General features: G+C 39.3%; 1 protein-coding gene across 1 annotated transcript in view; it reads right to left on the bottom strand.

Annotated features, from left to right (window-relative positions):
* The window catches only part of LOC117296923 (glutamate receptor ionotropic, kainate 2-like), a 40,446-nt gene that overhangs the window by 14,324 nt on the left and 4,139 nt on the right, over positions 1-21,983 (bottom strand). The window contains exons 2-3 of the mRNA XM_033780031.1: positions 2,267-2,521; positions 1,188-1,366 (exon numbers count right to left, since the gene is read on the bottom strand). Of these exons, the coding sequence (XP_033635922.1) occupies positions 1,188-1,366; positions 2,267-2,521 (434 nt within the window). The remainder of the gene's footprint in view (positions 1-1,187; positions 1,367-2,266; positions 2,522-21,983) is intronic.

Below are 21,983 nucleotides of genomic sequence, written 5' to 3'. Positions count from 1 at the left end.
TAATTCAGGCTAAACCAACTATAAGTTTGAATTGAGTATCAAACTTAAAATAGATCTCCTTGTTGCTACGGTGGAATATGGCAGAAGGTTTGGGCATTATGGCCGGTATAGTTTGCAGGGAGGGAAAATGCTTGATTAGGTTTCCTTATATAGACGTGTGTACAAGTTGTTAATGGTTTGTCGCAGTGAGATAGTCGAGTCGTGGTGGTGGCGTAATAATTCAGGTCTCCTCGATCAAATTAACTCTCGCGAGATAGCTGCTCGCGCGCGAGGTTGCTGGCTGCCGACTACTCCCCAAGTAGACTGCAGAGCACGATACACGATAGCAGTAGTCTCGCGGGGGTCAGCAGTCTCGCGAGAATACCGTAAATGTCGCGGAAATCGCGGAGACAGTCGGAACGCTATCACAGCGACAGACATTTAACATACTGACTTGTCCACAAGTCTAGTTTTCTCGTGAAAAGAACCGACGCAGGAACCGATTAGTGTTCTAGAACGGAGATGGTTGGTGTTCTAGAACGGAGATGGTGGTTGTTCTAGAACGGAGATGGTTGGTGTTCCAGAACGGAAATGGTTGGTGTTCTAGAACGGAGATGGTTGGTGTTCTCGAACGGAGATGATTAGTTTCTAGCGGCTCACTTGAAGGGTATGCGCATCGGTTTGTGTGTTTAGCCGACGCGGTCCGACACAACCAAGAGATTCTATCAGGAACACACGTGGAAAAGCAAGCTTCTTGCATAGCCAGGCAGATAAGGATGTTTTGGACAAATTTCTTGATAAAAACCTTTGACCTTAACTTGCTTGACTTAAAAAACAATGTATATTAGGCCAAAAATACCACACATTTCTTTCCAATTCATTGTGCCAGTTTCGATTTGAATTTTTAGAATCAACTCGTCCGCGATAAACTTAAAGACTGCACGAAAAGGTTTTCGATGTGACATCATCGAAAGCAATTCTTTGTTTTTTTCCTCCATTTTCTTCCTCCATGGGATGATACGGTAGCCAAGAAAGGACATCTGTTCATAAATCACTTTAATTTGTTATCTATCTAAAGTGACTATTCTTTAAACTTTTAGGGCCAAAAGAAAACGAAAAAACAAAACAAAATACATACTTCCTATTAATAGCCAAGACGGAACAATCTTATTTTGACACCACGGTGGCCAAGAGAGCACACTACTGACCTGTTCCAGAAGGGGATATAACATCTCACTCCGGCAGTCAATAATGATGTGCCGTGCCCCGGAGGTCTTTATCTCCTTCAGCAGAGTCCGAACATCTGGGTTGGTCGGTAGCTTATAAATAGTTAACTTAATCTTGCGTGGTGCTGAGGCTCGCAGGACCTCTTGTAGACGCGTCAGAGCTGATAGGCGCAAACAAAATGAAAATTCCATTTTAAAGCCATTATACACTTTCGGGACAGAAACAAAAATAAAAGTTCACAGATTTTCAAATAACTTGCAGGGTTTACAGGAAGTAATGGTGAAAGACTTCCCTTTCAATATTATTCCATTAAATGCTTTTTCTTTTTGAGAAAACGTAATTTTTTTTTATCAATTCTCGATATCGAGAATTACGGATTTATTTTAAACACATGTCATGAAACGGCGAAACGTGCGGAAACAAGGGTGTGTTTTCCCGTTATTTTCTCCCGACTCCGATGACCGATTGAGCCTAAATTTTCACAGGTTTGTTATTTTATATATAAGTTGTAATACACGAAGTGTGGGCCTTTGGACAGTACTGTCTACCGAAAGTGTCCAATGGCTTTAAAGGGACTGGACACTATTGGCAATTACTCAAAACAATTATTTAGCATAAAAACTGACTTGGTAACGAGCAATGGAGAGCTGTGGATAGTGCAAAGCGTTGTGAGAAACGTCTCCCTCTGAAGTTGCTTGTTTATTTTTTAGAAAGAAGTAATTTCTCACTAAAATATTTGAATTGGATTTCGATACTTCAGAAATTGAGTTTTTAAACTTATTTCACTCGTTCAATCATGGCACTACACACAGTGAGTCTGCTGCCACCCAGCGTAACAAAAGTCTCATATTATTTCTACTGTAATTGGCAAACTGCTGAACAACTATTGTTAAAACATTTATACATGTGCCATTGTGGGCCAGTCCTTTGGGATCAAGCCAATTTTCAAGAGGTGAAAACTACGGTTTTTTTTTATTTTAAAGGTGTTAATTTGAAAATGAATGGTAACAAGTTATGGAAATATATATATATATACATATATTTTGTTCATTCTGCTTACCGCTATCGTCCTGGTAGACAATAGTTATTGCCGACCACCTATAGTAGTAAACGACATCCCGTATAGCCCTGCTGATCTGCCTGTTGTTGGGGTGGAGGTTGATGGAGGTCACCATGCTTCCACGTTCCCGGTAGTCCCACCTCGTTTCCACTAGTGGCATGTCCATGGAGTTACACACCGACGCGATGGTCTCTGAACTCTCCCTGGAGTTCGGGCCAAAGACGGCAGCCACGCCCTTCGAAAGCTGTCGGCAAACTGTAAATAAAAAAATAAAAAATTATATATATCAATCTTCATGAAGATGACTAGACCAATTTATGGCTCATTCGTGGCAGTGAAGTAAACGGGAATTCCCCTCGACACACAAATCAAAAGGATAGTCCCAACCAATTTTCTACCTCTGCGTTCTCTACTTTTACCGTTCATTTTTGGCGACGCGGCTTTTACCCGCTTAACGTAATTTATGTTACGTGCAATATTTGTTTCTCAATGTGGCGGTCGTGGCAGACAAAACCACGTTTGACGTTGCTGCATATTTGGTCACTGGAAAGTGTGGAAGGTAAATTCCATTTTCATAACCCCGGGAAATTGATCATTGTTGACTCAGTATAAACTGACAGTGGCAAGAAATTATGGATTTCACGGACACTGCCTCTTTAAATAAGTTCCCTTCAGATTAAGACAAAACCGTGGTTATGAAACGAAAACAAGAAGACGGTTTAGGGTGGATTAAGGGGGGCTTACGGCTCTCTACTCCCACAGGAACATCGCCACTCAAGGCAACAGCAATTTTTACACGGATGATAGTCAGCTATGATTTAGTAGAAGTACAGGAGTAGGCCTACGTGAGGTTGGTTAGTAATTGGGGTGAGAAAACGGGGTCTTTCTTGCGCTGAGAGTCGAGGGAGTGTTGGGGGGGGGGGGGGGCACACCTATTTGTAGTCGACCTGTATGTGTTCTCTAATAAGTCTGATATTAACAACACTGCATAGTTAACAACTATTAGACTATTCGTTTAATATGGGCTACACTTTCAATTTTGGTTAAAAACGTCATGTTTTCACGATGAGAAATACCAAAGTAACAATTTTTAACACCGGGTACAAAGCATGTTTGGTTTTCTCTGTCAATGTTTCGTCTCTCCTTTAAGTGTTAAAATTTCCCGAACTGTTTGGGGGGGGGGCAGTGGGGGTGAGATTGTTCTTCCTCGTTGGTTCAACACACACCACCTCCTTTGCTATGCTAACTGTTATGCATTATTTAAGGTAAATGTCGTCACAGATATCGCTAATCGTTTCACTTCCCTTAACCAAACACATCTTCACCTCCGAAGAATAACTCCACATAACTGTATAAGACACACAGTCCCCTTTAGTTTTAATATCGATCTTGCACTGTCGTCTTAATGTCACAGAAGCAAGATGGGTTTGCATACCTTAACGGATGACAATTGCCACCATTTCATCTTTCTAATATAAACACAGACAGTGTTGACATAAGTTAATAAGGTGGGCCAGCAATTGAGTGTGGCGTTTTTTTTGCCAGCCACCTCTTAACAGCCCACTCATGTAATGCCGTGCAGAAACTGCCTATCAGCAGTATGTTCAACCACAGAGGAAGAAAATAGAAGGAGTCACGACGAAATGCACTTCAAAGGTTCAATGTCTTTTGCCGTGGTTGTAAAAACACCAGGCGCTAATTTTTCTTCCTCCATGGTTCAACCATTCAACCCTCACGCCAGGGGGCGTCAGTTGTTCCAGTGAGATTTACTAATTTTCACACCGGCTGATTCAATATTTGATTCAAGCACACGCGCACATTATTCATGTACAATGGGAACTATCTAAATTACCAAATCATGTCTGATGCCTGCTTAGACAATTTTAATACAGCAGGGTAAACAAACTATTCATTAGTAAAAGAAAAAAAAAATCATTATCATGAACGGAAACGGCACATTACCACATTACCATAGTTCGTGTTTAAAAAGTTTGCTGTCAATAATGTCACACCGATTGTGTACGCAGTGGATGCTGGTGGAGTTTTGTTAGAGCCCCTCCTAACGAAATCACTGACCACTTTAGATTGACATCGCTAAGACAATGGACCAAATAAAACGTCAGCATGGATTATACCTGCTTCGTTGTGCTGACAGCGGCACTCACTGCAGATTTGTAACGAAAACATTGCGCATTAACATTTAAAATAGTCAAGGGACTTTGAAGAAAACAGCTGATCAATAATGAAAAGTTGCAAAACACCTTTGCTCCCTCTTGTTTTTATTTGTGGCACAGTCTGTTCGTACGTGGAAGTAAAGCTGCATGCATGGTTTATGGAAACTATTTTTGCGACTTACTAATCATGACACGCTCATCATAAAACTAAACATGAACACCATTTCTTGAAGCGAGAAGTATATCAGATCATGGAGCAATAATCTAGTTTGTGTGAACAAATTAAATTTATACTTTGTATAGGGTGTGCATACATATTTAAGGGGGAAACGGTAATGTTTGCAAATTATGCATATTTCCACAGCTTACTTTTTTCTACTTTTTGGATATGTCGTTTAAGAGGGTTTCAGGAGACACTTGCAAAAAAAATCATTTCTGTTGCAATTTTGTGTAGGTCAAACCATAGATTGACATGACAGAGTTTCAAAGCCCGTTGGTCCAAATTCATCTTTAATGTTGCACGAACATGAATGTGGAATAATTATGACCAAATGGTTCTGAATGTAGTTACATTTCAACACGTCTTTATCAATGTCACATCCAAACATGTTCCAGCCAGGTGTGGCCGACATTGTTTAAACACATGTTCTGCAAATACATGCCTGCCATTGCGTTGAATTAGGCGAGTTATGCAATGTGGATGTGGCGTCTGGCATGAAGATAATATCAGGTGGATTTAAGGGGGTAATCTAATGGTCGTGTCCCCTATGTCTGCAACCGCAATCATACGTACCGAAATTGGGTCAGACTAATATATCTTCCCTTTTAACCTCGTTCTGGTTATATAATGAGCTGAATGTCTGGCCAAAGTTTCTACTTGCCCTACATTATTTTAACTTTCTCCCAAATGGACATGAATAAATGCGTATACGTCGGGTACGGTGAATTCTGTTGCCCACTCACAAAATGGCTGCCGCTCTAGAAACGGACCTTTTTATACACAGAAATAATGGTCCAAGTTTCAAGAGTCTTTTTTTCCCCGTTGGCTATATGTGCTCACATTAACCCCCCCCCCCCCCCTCCTCCCACCCCAGCTTGACCCACGGCGTGCCCCAGGATCATTACGTGGGTATCCGTTACGGGATTACCCAAGTCATATAGCACTTGGTGATTTAAGCCTACTCACCGGCAGGACTGCTCGTTGACAATAATAGACACAGGGAGAGAGGGAGAGGGGGGGGGGTGCATGGTTGCTTTGCACTCCATAGTCCCCAATCGTTTTCTTTCCGAATGTCCACAAATAGGACCAACGAATGACGTCAAGCGTCTTGTTTGTGCATTTTCTCATCTTGGTCGTGGAGAGGCAAGTCGGGTCTTGGTAAACGATTAACCATAGATAGGACAATAAGAGTTGGTTTGCCCTCAACGTCTCCCAACCTTCCATAATTGTATACCGTATTAAAGTATATAATATGTCAAATTTCAAAGCATAGGTTGGGTTTATTATTGTAAGAGTCTCGTCTTCGTTTGTTTACTTCTGGTTGTATTTGTATGAATGGAATTAACATTTATTACATATACCTGTATGCAAGGTGGGTGGGGGGGGGGGGGGGGGGGGAGAGACCCAACGTCACTAAGGTGTGGCCGTATCATGACTTGCACTCGAACTCGACCCAAAAAGTAACTCGGACTCGACCTCAAATGACTCGTGACTTTGAATCAAACTCGACCCGAATGTCTCGAGTGCCTCAGTGTACTCGAACTTGGCCCCTTCTAACTTTGACTTGGACTCAAGACTCAAGACTCAACCCTAGACTTGATTCAAGTCCCGTTCGGCGTTCGAGGGTTCCCTTTATATCCGCCGTCAAAATGTAGCTAATGCTGCACAGGTTTGGGGAGTCTTATGATGTAAGGCGATGGGACTGAAACTAAACAGGACTCTCACGGGATTTGGAGTTGAGTCAAGTCTGACTTAACCCTAATGACCCATGGCTTTGGACTCAGACTCGACCCGGATGTCTCGTGACTAGAACTCGAACTCGACCCAAAAAAGACTTTACAGGCTTTCACTGAGGACTCGAACTCAAACTCGGAGTGGTAAAATGCTTGACTCTTAAAGTCAGTGGACACAATTGGTAATTACTCAAAAAGAATTATTAGCATAAAACACTTGGTAACAAGTAATAGGGAGAAATTGAAATCATAAAATTTTGTGAGAAACGGCTGCCTCTGAAGTGAAGTAGTTTTCGAGAACGAAGTAAATTTATATAAATGTGATTTCGAGACCTCAGATTTAGAATTTGAGGTCTCGAAATCAAGCATCAACTTCGTGTGACAAGGTTGTTTTTTCTTTCTGAGTTATCTCGCCACTCCGACGACTAATCAAGATCAAATTTTCACAGGTTTGTTATTTTGTGCATATGTTGAGATACACCAAGTGAGAAGACTGGTCTTTAACAATTACCAATAGTGTCCGGTGTCTTTAAACAAGAACTTTGTTATATTAAGCGACAAACCAACCCGAAAGTGCATTATTAAGGCCTGCATTACGCAGCAACGTGTTCGTACACTATACAGGGAACGATATGCCTGGTTGTGTACAAAATGTATACTTGTATAAAAAATATTAAAAATAGTTTTTTTTTTTTTAATAGGGAAAACATCTGAGCGAGTCCGCAATTAGTTCACTTCACAGCTGACGAACAACACAAACACAAAGTTATTCTAGTTTTTAAAATTATTGTATCAGCGGAATGATATTCTGGCTTGTAACAGACCGTCGGTTGCGAAGTAGAGTATGCTTTAAGGATTTGGGTACCTTTTCAAAATGACCATAGATTTACATTAAACTTACAGGGTTTGAAGATAATGATCGTGGAAAGCTTCCTTTCAAATATTACTTACTGAGGTGCTGTAGCTTTTGAGAAATGAGTAAAACAATGTCATGAAAATACGTTTGTAAATGCTTAAAATAATTTTCGTCTCATACAGACGAACATTATTTTCATGACATTGTTTTACTCATTTCCCCAAAACTACAGCACCTCAGCACGTAATATTTCCAGGGAAGCTTTCTACTATCATTATCTTCAAACTGTGTAAGTTTCGTGTAAATCTGTGGACAATGTTTTTTTTTGTCCTACAAAATTTACATAAACCCTTTAAAAATAGGCGCCATAGCATAAGCTGGGTTTGCACTCAAGGCTAATGTACCATCTTAGGAAATAAAACACACCACTGTGGCCTCACTCAAACCATCTACTTTAATTAAACACATCGCAACAGGATAACACTTTATTATGTAAAGGAGTACTTAGTTTCTATCGCCTATTGAAATACTTAAAGGGGTAGCCTCCATCCTTCTCAAATAATGCAAAATAAATATCTTTAAGGATCCATTCTGCCTCCATCCTCCACACTCAAGCATTATGAGTTCATGTAGGATACCAAACTGACTCAATCAATACGGGTTTATATATGACGCCTACACGCTCACATCCTCCAAATCATCAAATCGTCCGGTTGATTTTGAAAGATTCAAGAAAAATATAGTTAACAATAGTTCAAAGTGTTTCCAATAGCAACATCTTCAATTTTTTTCTTCTTCAATTTTGCTAAAAGTTTTCATTATTTATCACCAATCGACTGCCCCGGATTTTTTGTTGCAATAAAATAACATCCGGCCTTTTGGTCAGTCAATGAAAAATGTCAAGGGGGATGGAACAAATTAGAAGAAGAAAAAGAAGACACATTGCGATGCATTAGCGACTGTCACAGCAAAAAAACCAAAGATGGTCAAACTCAAAACCATAAAACCTACAGTAAAGGTCGTCCATGCTTTTAATTTAACGGACAACAGTTTTCATTAAAACTATAGCCTCGCCATACCCCCAGAAAAAAAAAATAAGCGATACGGATAATAATTGGACAGGAAATTCCGTTACATATCGCTGAGCAATTCATAGAAGTAAATAAACCAAACATCCCCGGTGATGCTTAGGAACACACCGGGGCCAGCCGCGCTGTGGCCCGGGCACACACACACGGCGTGATGAAGGCAGCTGTTACAATAAACGGAGTTATCAAACCGTGGAATATAACCTTCCCAGATTATTTGTGTTCAAGATAATTATGCTGTCTGTTTTCTCTTGTGCTAGGAACGGAAGGTATTTTCTTCCAGTTTTATATTGCCCGTTGTTAATATAACAATGTCAATGTCAATTACTATACACCGAAGCCAAAATGGTTCTACTGTATGGAGTTTGGTGGATTTGGTGACTGCACAATTAGCAAATGCAAAAGAAGAAGACCAATCATGTACTTTTAATGATACAAATGGCAGGCTATACTTTTTGTAGTTACTCGACAACTTAATGGCCATAAAACTTACTTTGCGAGGAGCCGTTGATTGTTAAATTAATATTGTAAGAAACTACTCTCTTTGAAGCCAGGACATATATGTTTTGGAGAAAGAGTTAATTTTTAACCCCCCAAATTACTGGGTCATATTGACAGAGATTCGGGGCCACACTGACCCAAAATTAGGTCAGGCCCCAAGGTACCCGGAACTGGGTAATTTTTTTCCCGGAAGTTGTAAGAGTGTTTGACATGAGACCTTACCGCAAATATTCGGTAAGCGCGCGTTTGGCGTAATTAGAGCTTGCACAATAGATAGTTGCGAAGAGGTCTAAGTACGTAGTAATATTTCTTCTGTTTGTAATGGACACCCCCCCCCCCCCCCCCCCCACCCACCGCTATTTTCTTTCCACAGTAATTTTCGTAATGAAAGACATATGGTTTGTTGAAGGTTTGGGCCTTTGTTTACACCACGAAACAAACTCATAGCAATCTCATCGGATGAGTTGGTCACGTTTTTGAGGAAATGTCAATATACAGGTCAAGATCAAGGACCACCAGTCCAATGACGTCATACCATGCTCCATCCTTCATGAACAAGTCAACTGCGGCTGCGCAACAAGAACACCTGTTATTAAACCCCTGCTGGACGATAGCAACAGTTTAAGTTAATCTGCAACCGAATATTACTAATAGATATTGATTGTTAAAGCCGTAAACGCGCCGGCCTCGGGCACAATTACTTCATAAAAATAACCGTCACAATGAGCGTAATAGGTCGATAGGAGGCGCTTCTGTGACGTCATTAGCTCTGTTTTAGAGGACGACTCATCCTCGAGTCGTGAACTATTGGGATTGGACTGGGATTAGACTGTTTCAGTATAAAAAGTGAAAACAAACAATCATACATCTTATCAAATACCTCAACAAACAAACAAACAAACACCCCAACAACCAGCCTCCGGCAAACAAACACCCCAACAAACAGACAAACAATCACCCCAACAAACAGCCTCCAACAAACAAACACCACAACAAACAGACAAACAATCACCACAACAAACACCCATGCAAATTCTCTAACAAACAAACATCATAAAAATACCCACAACAAACAAAACAAACACACCGACAAACAAACAAACAAACACCCTTTAGCCAGCACCTAAAAAAACGAATGATTAGAAACTAGATAGATTAAGAAAATAATATTTATTAATGTATCAATTCACTGACAAAATAAATGGTAATCTGATAGGATCCCGTAAGTAACCAATTTGAAACAAAACCGATCAGAACCATTCTGTACAAATATGGAAGTCCAGTTTGATCATGGTTTGATAAACTCAAATATTTGCTAGGTAAATATTATAAGAATTCTGTTTTCAAAGCATTGCATGGTGAGGTATCAATGTAAATCCAGTTTGTGGTACCACAATTCAATTTGATTCAACTACTAGATCCAAAAAAGGGTAATTAAAATGCTCGCATACAGTAGAAACACTGACCATGGTGTGTATATCCATGGAGGTAAATTTGCTGTTATGACGACGCCGCCAAAGTATGGGAGGGGAAAAATTGTGAAACTAATGGGGGGGGGGTCCCAACCAATGTGTTATACGAAACAGACCTTGATGACTTTCCAAAAGGCCCCCAAGGGACCTCTCAGCATCGTGTCCTTTAAGTCCCAAAACAAGCCTCTCCACTGGATAAACAATTCCCTAATCCTATGATTCGTTTAAAAACGTTGGCTTCATCGATACTTTATTACCGCCACAAAGGGTTTCAAATGGTATCCCACTCTAAGCGCCTCTTTGGCTTAACTTTAATGCTATTAGATCGAGTCGCTCTATCCCAGAATAAGTGTTTGGGATTGGGGGGGGGGGGGAAGGACGGCAAGACCACTTGACGGACTCTGAAATCGATTATTAGATTTTTTGTTTGGATTTTTAAAAGTAGCCGTCGGTTTAAGGCCCTTTGTTGCTTGCTATGGCGTGACTATTGATCAATGAGTAATGAATAAACCAACAGATAGGTGAATGATGGTGCCCCTATTCGGAACCCAAATGTACGTCATTTCATAATCCAGTGACAACAACTGGGCAGGTTCAGGACAATCTGAAAATGAATGGTATTGTCTCTGAAAAGAGCAGTTTTCAGGTACCTCGACGTTTCGAGCAGTGTAGGCATACACTCCGAGCAGACCTGACACGGGTACGGGTCCCACTGGGACATAAGCATTTAATTGGGTTAGAGCAGTGCAGGCATATAATACACTCCGAAGAAGAATTGACCCGGGTACGGGTCCCACTGGGGCATGACCATTATTGGGTCAGAGCAGTGTTAAGGCATACACTCCGAAGGAGAATTGACCCGGGTGCGGGGTCCCACTGGGGCATGACCATTGGGTCACGAACCTGAATCTTTCTATCTCTCTTTATACAGAAATGTCGTCAAACTGACGACGAATCAAAGTTAAAGTCTCATGTTATATCAACTTTCCATGACAGCCTGAGCCTTTAACTATAGGCCCCTGGGACCTGTAAAGCTAGTCTACTAAAATAAGGTCACCAGGCGGCGAACTACCATGTGCAATTTGTGCGGGTTTTCTGCTTATTTTGCTTAACATGTTTAAGCATTATTTTCTGCCTAAAGGCAGCGGACACTAGTGGTAATACTCAACATAATTATTATCATAAAACCTTACTTGGTAACGAGTAATGGGGAGAGGTTGATAGTAAAAAAACATTGTGATCAACGGCGGCCTCTGATGTAAGATCGTTTTCGAGAAAGAAGTAATTTTCCACGAATTTGATTTCGGATTTAGAATTTGAGGTCTCGAAATCAAGCACCTGATAGCACACAACCTCGTGTGACATGGGTGTTTTTTCTCTCATTACTACTCGCAACTTCGATGACCGATTGAGCTCAAATTTTCACAGGTTTATTATTTTGTGCATATGTTCATACATCTATGAAACTGGGCCCATGTTCGTATATACAGCGTATATCAGACACAATTTGTTTTGTTGTTATGTGATAAATTTGTGCTCATTAAAGGCAGTGGACACTATTGGTAATTGTCAACGACTAGCCTTCAAAGTTGGTGTACCTCCTCAACATATGCATAAGATAACAAACCTGGGGAAATTTGAGCTCAATCGGTCATCGAACTTGCGAGATAATTATGAAAGAAAAAAAACACCCTTGTCAAACGAAGGTGTGTGCGTTTAGATGGTTGATTTCGAGACCTCAAGTTCTAAATCTGAGGTCTCGAAATCAAATTCGTTGAAAACTATGGCACTTCGGAGGGAGCCGTTTCTCACAATGTTTCATATCATAAACCTCTCCCCATTACTCGTCACCAAGTAAGGTTTTATGCTAATAATTATTTTGAGTAATTACAAATAGTGTCCACTGCCTTTAACAATATATTAGTGCCCCAACATCTGCTGCCAAATTAGTGCTGTATGTTTAGCTCAGTCCGGTTTGTCCGGCAGGAGATTCGATTATGGCAAATTGTGTACACAATTCTTCTGAAAGCTCCCTCTTTCCTCCTCTAGTCCATAGAAATGAAAATGAAAAAAAAGGGACCGAATCTCCTCCGACTACTAAGCCCGGGAAGGGACAGTTGTAAGAAAAAAAATATGCAGGGGCTAATTCGTTCGCACGGTTTAGTAATCCGTTCGAACGAATTAATATTCCGTTTGCACGGTTTAGTAATCCGTTCGAACGAATTAGCCCCTGCATATCTTTTTCTTCCACTGTCCCCTCTCGGGCTCCGTATCCGACAGCAGACAGGATTGCTTGGGACACCAGCAACCAACCGTATACGAAGTGACGTGGACAGGTTCCTATACTCTACGGGATATCTTGCTCGCATCGATACAGTAGTATTGGTGTTATTGGCAGTTGCGAATATCGGATCGATCAGCCCCTTCAGTATTTCTTTATAATTTAGAAAGGTGTGCGGCCAGTGTCCATTCTCTCCCTTTACCCCCAAGCACTGTCCCCCCCCCCCTCACGCCCGATTACACCGGGGGGGGGGGGTCTAAGAGGGCCGCTCAGCCCCCCATGGGACCGTCCCCTCAACTACGGTTTTTATCGTAGTACTCTCGGGCCCTCTTTATTGGCACTTTCTGCTGAGAGGATTAAAAGGCAGTGGACACTATTGGTAATTACTCAAAATAATTACTACCATAAAACCTTCATTGATTACGAGCATTGGGGAGAGATTGATGGTATAAATCATTGTGAGGAACAGCTCCCTCTGAAGTGACGTAGATTTCGAGAAAGAAATAATTTTCCACGAACTTGATGTCGAAACCTCAGATTTAGAATTTGAGGTAACGAAATCAAACATCTGAAAACATACAACTTCGTGTGACCATGGTGCGACAATGTTTTTTTCCTTTCATTATTATCTCGCAATAGACGACCGATTGAGCTCAAACTTCCACAGGTTTGTTATTTTCTGCATATGTTGAGATACACCAAGTGATAGTAGTCAATCATACCTCGACATTTTGCAGGCGGAGGGGGGGGGGATACTAGTGTACAGTGTGCCGTGGTAACGTAAATAACATCTCTTATGAAGTCGACAGTGTATTCACACAAACTAACTAATGTTTGCAACTGGTAGCCATGGCTGCACATATTCGGGCAGACTCATAAAAATTTAAACAACCTGATCATAATCATATAAGAACTTTGTCCTTGAAAGAAAACCCCAAGTCATAAAAACACAAAAAGGTTCATTAGTGCGAGAGAGTTTTTTTACCGGCAGAGTCACGTCGTTTTGCGACCACATAGTGTCACACGGTCTGCTTCGGGCCAGTTCCCTATTCAGCGTTGGCCCCCCCCCCTTTTTAGCCCCCCAAGGAGAAGATTGTACAATGAATTTACCAAAATTACCAATTAATCCTTTTTAATTGAAAACCGATCAAACAGTAATTACTAACTCAGTAATGTGCCAAGCTTGAACGACCTTTTATTTTTTTGAGAACACAATGTGTAACTCTTCACTATGCAGTTGGTTGCACACTCAATTTGTAACATGGTGAACTTCTGGGTCCTTACCATCAGCTCTCAACTACTGAACATAATAAACTAAATGGGAAGTAGTAATGTTAGGCCCGTGCCGACGCAAACCTTTTTAAAACCTCGTTACAAATTTTGAATGAAATCCTTTTACGCTTTCGATTTTGTAAAGTTGGCCACTATATTATTAACTGTGATCGTAACTGCGTGTTATACTATTTTGTCCACTCTCAACCAGATACATCTGTATCAAGTAATTGTTTCGAACAGAATACTCTCGTCGTCTGCAGGAGAAAGCTGACTGTTGGTAGTGATACAGCTTTAAGTGTTGGTGTACCTTTTGTAGCACACAAAATACCATGTCCACAGATTTACATTAAACATACACAGTTTACACAACTTCAAAAACTTCAGCATTTTCATTTTGCTTTGTTACCCATATTCACCGATGTGTGAATAACACTGTATTATACTCAGTACTTTCCCGAGCTCATGTGAAACCATCACAGGCATATTACTCGGGTTTGATTCGAACCCAAGACCTTTGCGATTCTAGAGCAATGTCTTCGGGTAAAACCAAAATTAGTGTTCTTTATCCACGAAGCACATTTCAACGCGACTCTCCCTAAACAATTGCTCTGGGATTTTCACTGTTTCCCTCAAAAACTTGACGACTACCGAAGCTGAAACTTCTACATTGTGTTATATAATTATTACCACTCGTCATTCACAGTGAGTAGGGATTCATGACATGACCCAAAACGTGATCTACAAAAGGTATCAAAATCCTTTAAATAGAGAAAGATATATATATACCATCATTATAATCTCTATTTTATTTTTATCCCCACGACCTCATCTGGACTTGCAACTTTATTATAACGCCCATAGACACAATCCCCCAATGGCAGATCTGTTTACTCTGACCCGAATACCACAATTCTCTCAAATTCCTTCACAATTCTCTCTTAAGTGTCAGCACTTAAAGTGGTATCATGTAAGTTTGCCCGCGATGTCTTGAGGTGGAAATAAAGAACTGATGCGGGAGTATAACAAGATGTGGGAAAGCATCCCGTGAATGTTCTTAACTTGGCGTGTTGGTTTTGAAACGAGAGACGTAAAAGGAGGGACGGTTGGAAATAGAAATGCTGTCACGATAAAGTCTTGCATTCGTCTTCAAAGGTTGTATACAGGATTTTATAGTCTGAAAGCTTGCTGATTGTGAAGCTCATACATTTTTCTTACATATCTCCTCTGAAATGAAGTCATATTTAAGAAAACAAATTCTGCAACCTACCTCCTCTCCCACATACATTTTTATGAATTAAAGCAATCGCACAACATCGGTAAACAGTATTGTCCAAAGGCACACACTTCGTGTATCACAACTTATATATAAAATAACAAACCTGTAAAAATTTAGGCTCAATCGGTCATCGGAGTCGGGAGAAAATAACGGGAAAACCCACCCCTGTTTTCGCACCTTTCGCCGTGTCATGACATGTGTTTACTATAAATCTGTAATTTTCGATATCGAAAATTGATAATTGTTTTAATGTTTTCCCAAAAAGTAAAGCATTTCATGGAATAATATTTCAAGATAAGTCTTTTTTACCATTACCTTCTGTAAACCATTACAATTATTTGTAAATCTGTGAACTTTTAATTGTTTGTCTGTACCGAAAGTGTATAATGGCTTTAATCGGGACATTCATCCATAGTCAAATACATTTATTTCTGTACATGGAGTGCATACACTGCACGTGACTTTTCATAACACAAATTCTATCAGTTCAATCAGATGTGGCGGCCTAATAAAATGGCATTCTAATACATTTATCATAAAAGTATGTGACGATGTCACACTTCAGTTTAATTGTGGTATTTGCATTGCCCAGGTCTTATTTAATGCAGTTAGAAATAACACACTTCCATTCCCACTAGTTTGTTTTGGTGTCTTATGTTTGGCAATTTTAACTCTTCGGATTGTCCTGTAAGGTTCTTTTATTTTCAGTTTGTTTGGATTGCTGTATATTTTCCTGTTGTAAAATTTTCTATTTTTTATAATTATTTTGTTACATTTTATGGAATGGGCGCAATATAAATGAATAAATTATATTATTTATTATTATTGTTAGGGATATATTGCATACAATTATGTTTTTTATTGGACCTCGGTTAAACCATCGCTACATTTTTAAAAAATTATATTTTAAGAAAAAAATCTGGTTCTAAGTGTAATGATACTGTACAATAATTATTTGGGGGAAATAGTAACAGTATCTTACCCATAATGTCATTGCTGCTTTATAATTCTATTGCAAGAAATAATTGTTTTTTTCTCTACTGTTTCTACAAAGAGACAATTTTAGACAGTTCAGACCAACTGTCATGGTTTGAAAAGATTGATTTTGATTTAATTTTGAACACATTGTTTCGAAGATTGTTAGTCATGTAATCTTTAAAGCCATTATACACTTTCGGAACAGAAACAAAAAGTTCACAGATTGACAAATAACTTGCAGGGTGTACAGAAGGTAATGGTGAAAGACTTCTCTTGAAATATTGTTGCATGAAATGCTTTACTTTTTGAGAAAACAATAGAACAATTATCAATTCTCGATATCGGGAATTACGGATTTATTGTATGTCTCAATACACGGCAAAACGTGCGAAAACAAGGGTGGGTTTTCCCGTTATTTTCTCCCAACTCCGATAACCGATTGAGCCTCTATAAATAAGTTGTGATACACGAAGTGTGGGCCTTTGGACAATACTGTTTACCGAAAGTGTCCAATGGCTTTAATGTTTTACCCACAATGGAAAAAGTATTTTACTCCATGCAAATAATACATTTTTCTTTTTTAATATTTAATTAATGAGTCGTCATTTGTTTGAAAGGGCCATAATTTACCCCAAATAGAAACCGAATGAATCTGGACCGGGTGTCTGCGCCGAGCCTCATGTTTTTATTTAATTATCTATTTTTATAATTTCAGTTCAAAATATTAATAAATAGGCTTATAAATCCACGCAATACCGAGGCATATTTGTTTGGATCACTTTGTTCTACTTTTAAAACATCTTTACAGCCATGTGCATTTTATAACAAACGGTTACAAAATGCTTTTTATAGACCAGCTCGTCCGATCCAAGGCAACGTGTCCCTTTAATACCAAAGTAAACACACAATCCGACCATGCAAAACATATAGCCTAAGGGACGAACACAAAAATAAACATGAATTTGTTTTGTTCAGTGACAAAAGCAAAGTCATAAATTGTGCAATCTCATAAAAGTGTTTGCAAGCTTTTGTACCGTGTGGTAACTGCACGCAATGATAGTGAAATGTTTTGTTGTATCAATCACGACACGCAATTTTCCCCCTCCGGCCAACTGTGCAGACGTAACATGAGTCAACAATAAGTGACACCATTACTACATGTTCCTTGTCCATAACAATGTAGATTTAGTCGTTTTAAAATAATTATTTTTCAGTCACCTGCAAGCAATATATTAATAAAAAAAAACAGATATAAAATGTTGGCGGCCATTTTGAACAATCCAAGATGGCCGCCGTATTTACATTAAGTTTGATTGGAAAACGGTTTTCTGACCAAGTGTGTCCCATAGATTCCTATTAGTTACCTTGAACGAAAATAAACAGCAGACCTGACTAATAACAACTTGCACATTGTTGACATTTTCTCAGATGACATTCTTACAGACAGCCGAGGTGTTTCACCACTGTAGTTTTCCACAATAATTCGTCGAGTAATTTTTCTAAAATGGCAAGTTCTCCAAACATAATTTTTTTTGCTTAATTACCAATTGAACCTAAACACATTTCAATTTGTTCTCTAATGGTGATGTTAAATCAAATTGAAAACTGATCTCTTTGGGTCCGATCGTGTTTATGCTTGAGTGAAGGAAAACAAAAGTGGAACATAAAAACAGTATGCAAAAGAGCGCATATCACTCATCACTCATCAAACAGTCGTCAGTTTTTACACAGATGACCACGTGCGTCCTCCTGACATTTGGAATCAACATTTCCCGTTATTATCTTTTCAAATTCATAAAATAAAATGACAGCTGTTTATACGTGGATGAAACAGTGACAGATGAGGCAGTGTTTTAGCAATATAATATTAATGCCTGACCATTTCTGTCTCAGAAATTGTATGGTTGGAATGGGGCATTCGTTTGTTGTAATAAAGGGAGCTTGGTTGCTAAGGTGATGCTTGGAACCCCATGAGCCGACCTCTACTGGCTTATTAAACAAGTTTGTTTGAAGTAAGCTAAATTCCGGGTATTAAAACAAAAGTGGTGTCTAGATAATGCACAAACATCGAAACATCATTTATAGAAACGAACATCATAATAAAATGAAAGCTATTAATTATACGAGAATGGTTTTCAATTATGCATGAAGAACAAATATGCATGAAAAACAAATATCTTACACTGACGTAGGCCATACGGCGTTTCAGGTTATGGATGTTTATTTTCATTTAAACGGTAGGGTAGAGAGTTTTTATTTCCACGTTATCCTGATTTATAGGCAAATGTATAAGGAAAGATAAAGGTCACAAGTAAAAGTTACAGCCGCATCTACTTGCTGAGAAAACAGCAAAAATTGTCTCAGTACGAATACGTTGAATCCATCCGCGTTCAGCAAGGTGGGAGCGGGTACCAACCCCCAATCCGGAAAATTCTCATTATTGAACTACTATTTTGGGGTTAAACAGCCGCAGTGCCTCTCTACTTTGTGCTTTTATAGGCCTAGTCATTTTATTTTTTTGCATGGAGAGTTTTCCAATTTATGACCCCACCTTTAAGGATGAACTAACTAGTTTAAAAAAGGCTATGCCATCCAAGCTGTTTGCCCAAATTTCATCAATATGAGGTACTCACGTTTCAGAGAAAGCACCGAAGCACCTTTTAAAGACACTGGACACTATTGGTTATTGTCAAAGACCAGTCTTCTCACTTGGTGTGTCTCAACATAAGCACAAAATAACAAACCTGTGAACATTTGAGCTCAACTGGTTGTCAAAGTTGCGAAATAATAGTGAAAGAAAAAACACCCTTGTCAGCCGAAGCTCAAAATCTAACTATGAGGTCTCGAAATCAAATTCGTGGAAAAATACTTTTCTCGAAACCTATACGTTACTTCAGAGGGAGCAGTTTCTCACAATGTTTAATACTATCGACAGCTCCCCATTACCCATTAAGGTTTTATGTTGATAATTATTCAATTATGAGTAATGCCCAATGTAGTGTCCACTGACTATATAATGTTTTGTCTTGGATTATGAGCTTGTTTCGTATCGACATTGAACATTGAACATTGAGTTGCGTCTAAAATTACAATAATTCAATTAAAAATGTCGATCGAAAATTTCAAAAGCAACAAACTTAAAAAATACAAAGCAATTAGGGAAAAGGATTGTTTTAAATACTTGACTGAATACCGAATACATTGTCCAAACAAATGCGAAAGTGGCATTATGGGTGTTCAAAAAGAATGAAGGAGATTTAAAAAGCCATAAAATGTTGCAGCAATCGGAATTAAGAAGGCCGGATTTTAGGTTCCGAAAGTGATTCTGTGTATTCCTCTTGAGGATTGGGTACCGGTTTGAACTTTAAAACCAGCGAGCCAGATTAAAGCCAAATAACCTTTTGCTTTTAATGACTTATCCTTCAATTTATCTTGAAGAAGATTCGTTAATAAAGATTTAAAGTGAAAGGATCAAGTGGAAGATGAAAATAATTTATGGCCCATAGAAATTAATCTCATGGGCAACTTGCCATATCGTAATGGATTTTGTGTGTGTGGATGTTTTTCGTTTTGCAAGGCATCAGGACAAAGTTGGATTAGGGGTGATATGATTAATTTGTTATTTTATTTTGACATTTAAAACGTTAACCTTTAGGATCTATGACGTCATGTGACGTCATAGATGGTATTTGTATTGTATACATTGATAGAGACATTAAAAATGTCGAGTGTTTGTTGAATCTAGCGTAGCAATCAAAACATCGATGAAAACAGACTTCATCAGAAATATTTTTTTCTGTTCGTTCTGATTTCTTTGAGAGAGTTGTGACATAGAGGGACTATCACTCTTAAGTCACACGTGGTTGCTGGACGCCATCTGGTCCAAATTGCAGTCAACCCAATGGGCAGACCAGTCTGGCACCCTGTGTTCGCTCTTGCGGTTTTTCTAAGATATAAATTAGAGTGTCGTGGCCGAGCGGATAAGAGCACCGAACTCAAGCTCTGATGCTTCTGTGCAGCAGAGTGTGGGTTCGAATCCCAGTCGTGTCCCATGAGCTAACTATAATTGCTTCTCTCCACCCAAGGGTAAATGGGTACCTGTGAGGGCAGAGATTGATTTAGCCGAGTAGCGCATATTAATGTTGCACAGGCTGTATACCAGGGAGCTGAGATGGTTCAAAGAGCCAATAAAGGATCATCTCAGTATGTCAACTATTACCTTTTTTTGGCCAAATAGACATCGCAGATACCGGTTAATAACCATTTTACTCTCAAAATTTGCATTTAGTAATAAATATCTCGAGTCAAAAATGCACCCGGCCGCGCGGCTTTTTCAGCCGAGAGTCAAAAACGGCTTATCTATTATAATGACTCTGGACGCCAGTGACGAATTTCCCCTATTGGTTTTGAACACAGTTCTCCAGCTTTGGCATTTCCACACCAAATAGCCGCCACTGACGTCACGATTCCTTTGTCGCGCGGGTTTGTTTGACCCCACGATTTTCAGAAATTTGGCTTGGAGTGTTCTGGAGAAAACCCTTTTTTACCATGTTTTAACGTGAGGTAAGAGGCTCGTTATATTTTTTATGTTTCCTGGATGGACTGCAGCTGTTAGAAAACTGTAAAATCTATATATTTGAGATCATTCTTTATTGGCTGTTTAAGAAGTGATTTAAGGCCCAGTTACCAGGGGTAATAACGTGAAGCGCTTTGGGACGCCCTCTGGTGTAAAAAGCGCTATATAAAATATTTTATTATTATTATTATTATTATTATTGAATTTCCAAAAAGTACTTTCTGATTGACACATTGATCGCATTTGGAATTTCTTCATATAGTTTTGTTTTCCATAAAAAAAGACGTTGCACAGAAATAAAAGGGGAAAAACATACATTAAAAAAACTAACTTAATAAAACAAAATCGAGGAATCTAGATCACTAGATCACAGCGATTATATCCCCAACTTCCAGAATTACGAAACATATCCCTCTTTGAAAGACAGAAAAAAAAAGAGTTAAACAAAGACAAACAAAATCTGGCACGCGTCCGCGATGTAACCCAACTCCAAAGCTGACAAGTCGGGGCGGGCGCTTGATGAGGAAGTCGCACCGCACATGCAGCGATTAACTCGGGGTGACACCCCCACGCAGCTGTCGCCGGACACGACGACGCTCCCAACATATACATGCTTTCTGATGAATCTCAGCAGTTCCGGATACGTCCGAAATGTTGTCTAATAACTTAAATCTTTATTACGACAGTAGAGTGATCAGTTGTGATTTCAGTTTTAAAAGGCCAGTGGTCACTCAGTCAGGCGCAAGGCAAGAGCGATGCCCCACGAGAGGTGAACATTTTTTGTTTAAAGTGTAACCGTGTTGTGTACCTGTATCATATTTCCTGAGTGGGGGATTTTGCAATCACTAGACGAGAGGCTTCGACAGTGCAATTACACACATTCTAAGATTGATATAGCGTAAAGTACCATGACGTATCAACATTGAAATAAGAACAGCCGCACTTTGAACAATTTGAACTCAGTTTTAAGGGAAAATGTCTACAATATTATTTCCTTATATTAAAAATAAAAAAAACACCATAATACCACCAGACCCTATATTGAATAAATCCGGTATACACAAAACACACGAAACCTTTGCCGAGTGTCATTGATTTCAAATGAAAGTTACCAATGGAAGTTCAAGGTACGAATAAATAAATGAACAGTCAAAACAGAAACAGCAACTTTGGGAGGGGAACGTGCCGGGCTCAAGGGAGACGAATTTTACATATCTGTTAATTAACATAAAATGTTTACTAAAAAAAATACGTTGCTATATTGGACCCAGTGGGAAGAAGTATGCA

The sequence above is a fragment of the Asterias rubens genome, chromosome 11, assembly GCF_902459465.1.
Source record: "Asterias rubens chromosome 11, eAstRub1.3, whole genome shotgun sequence".
Classification (NCBI taxonomy): domain Eukaryota; kingdom Metazoa; phylum Echinodermata; class Asteroidea; order Forcipulatida; family Asteriidae; genus Asterias; species Asterias rubens.
This window is presented reverse-complemented; position numbering and strand designations above follow the sequence as displayed.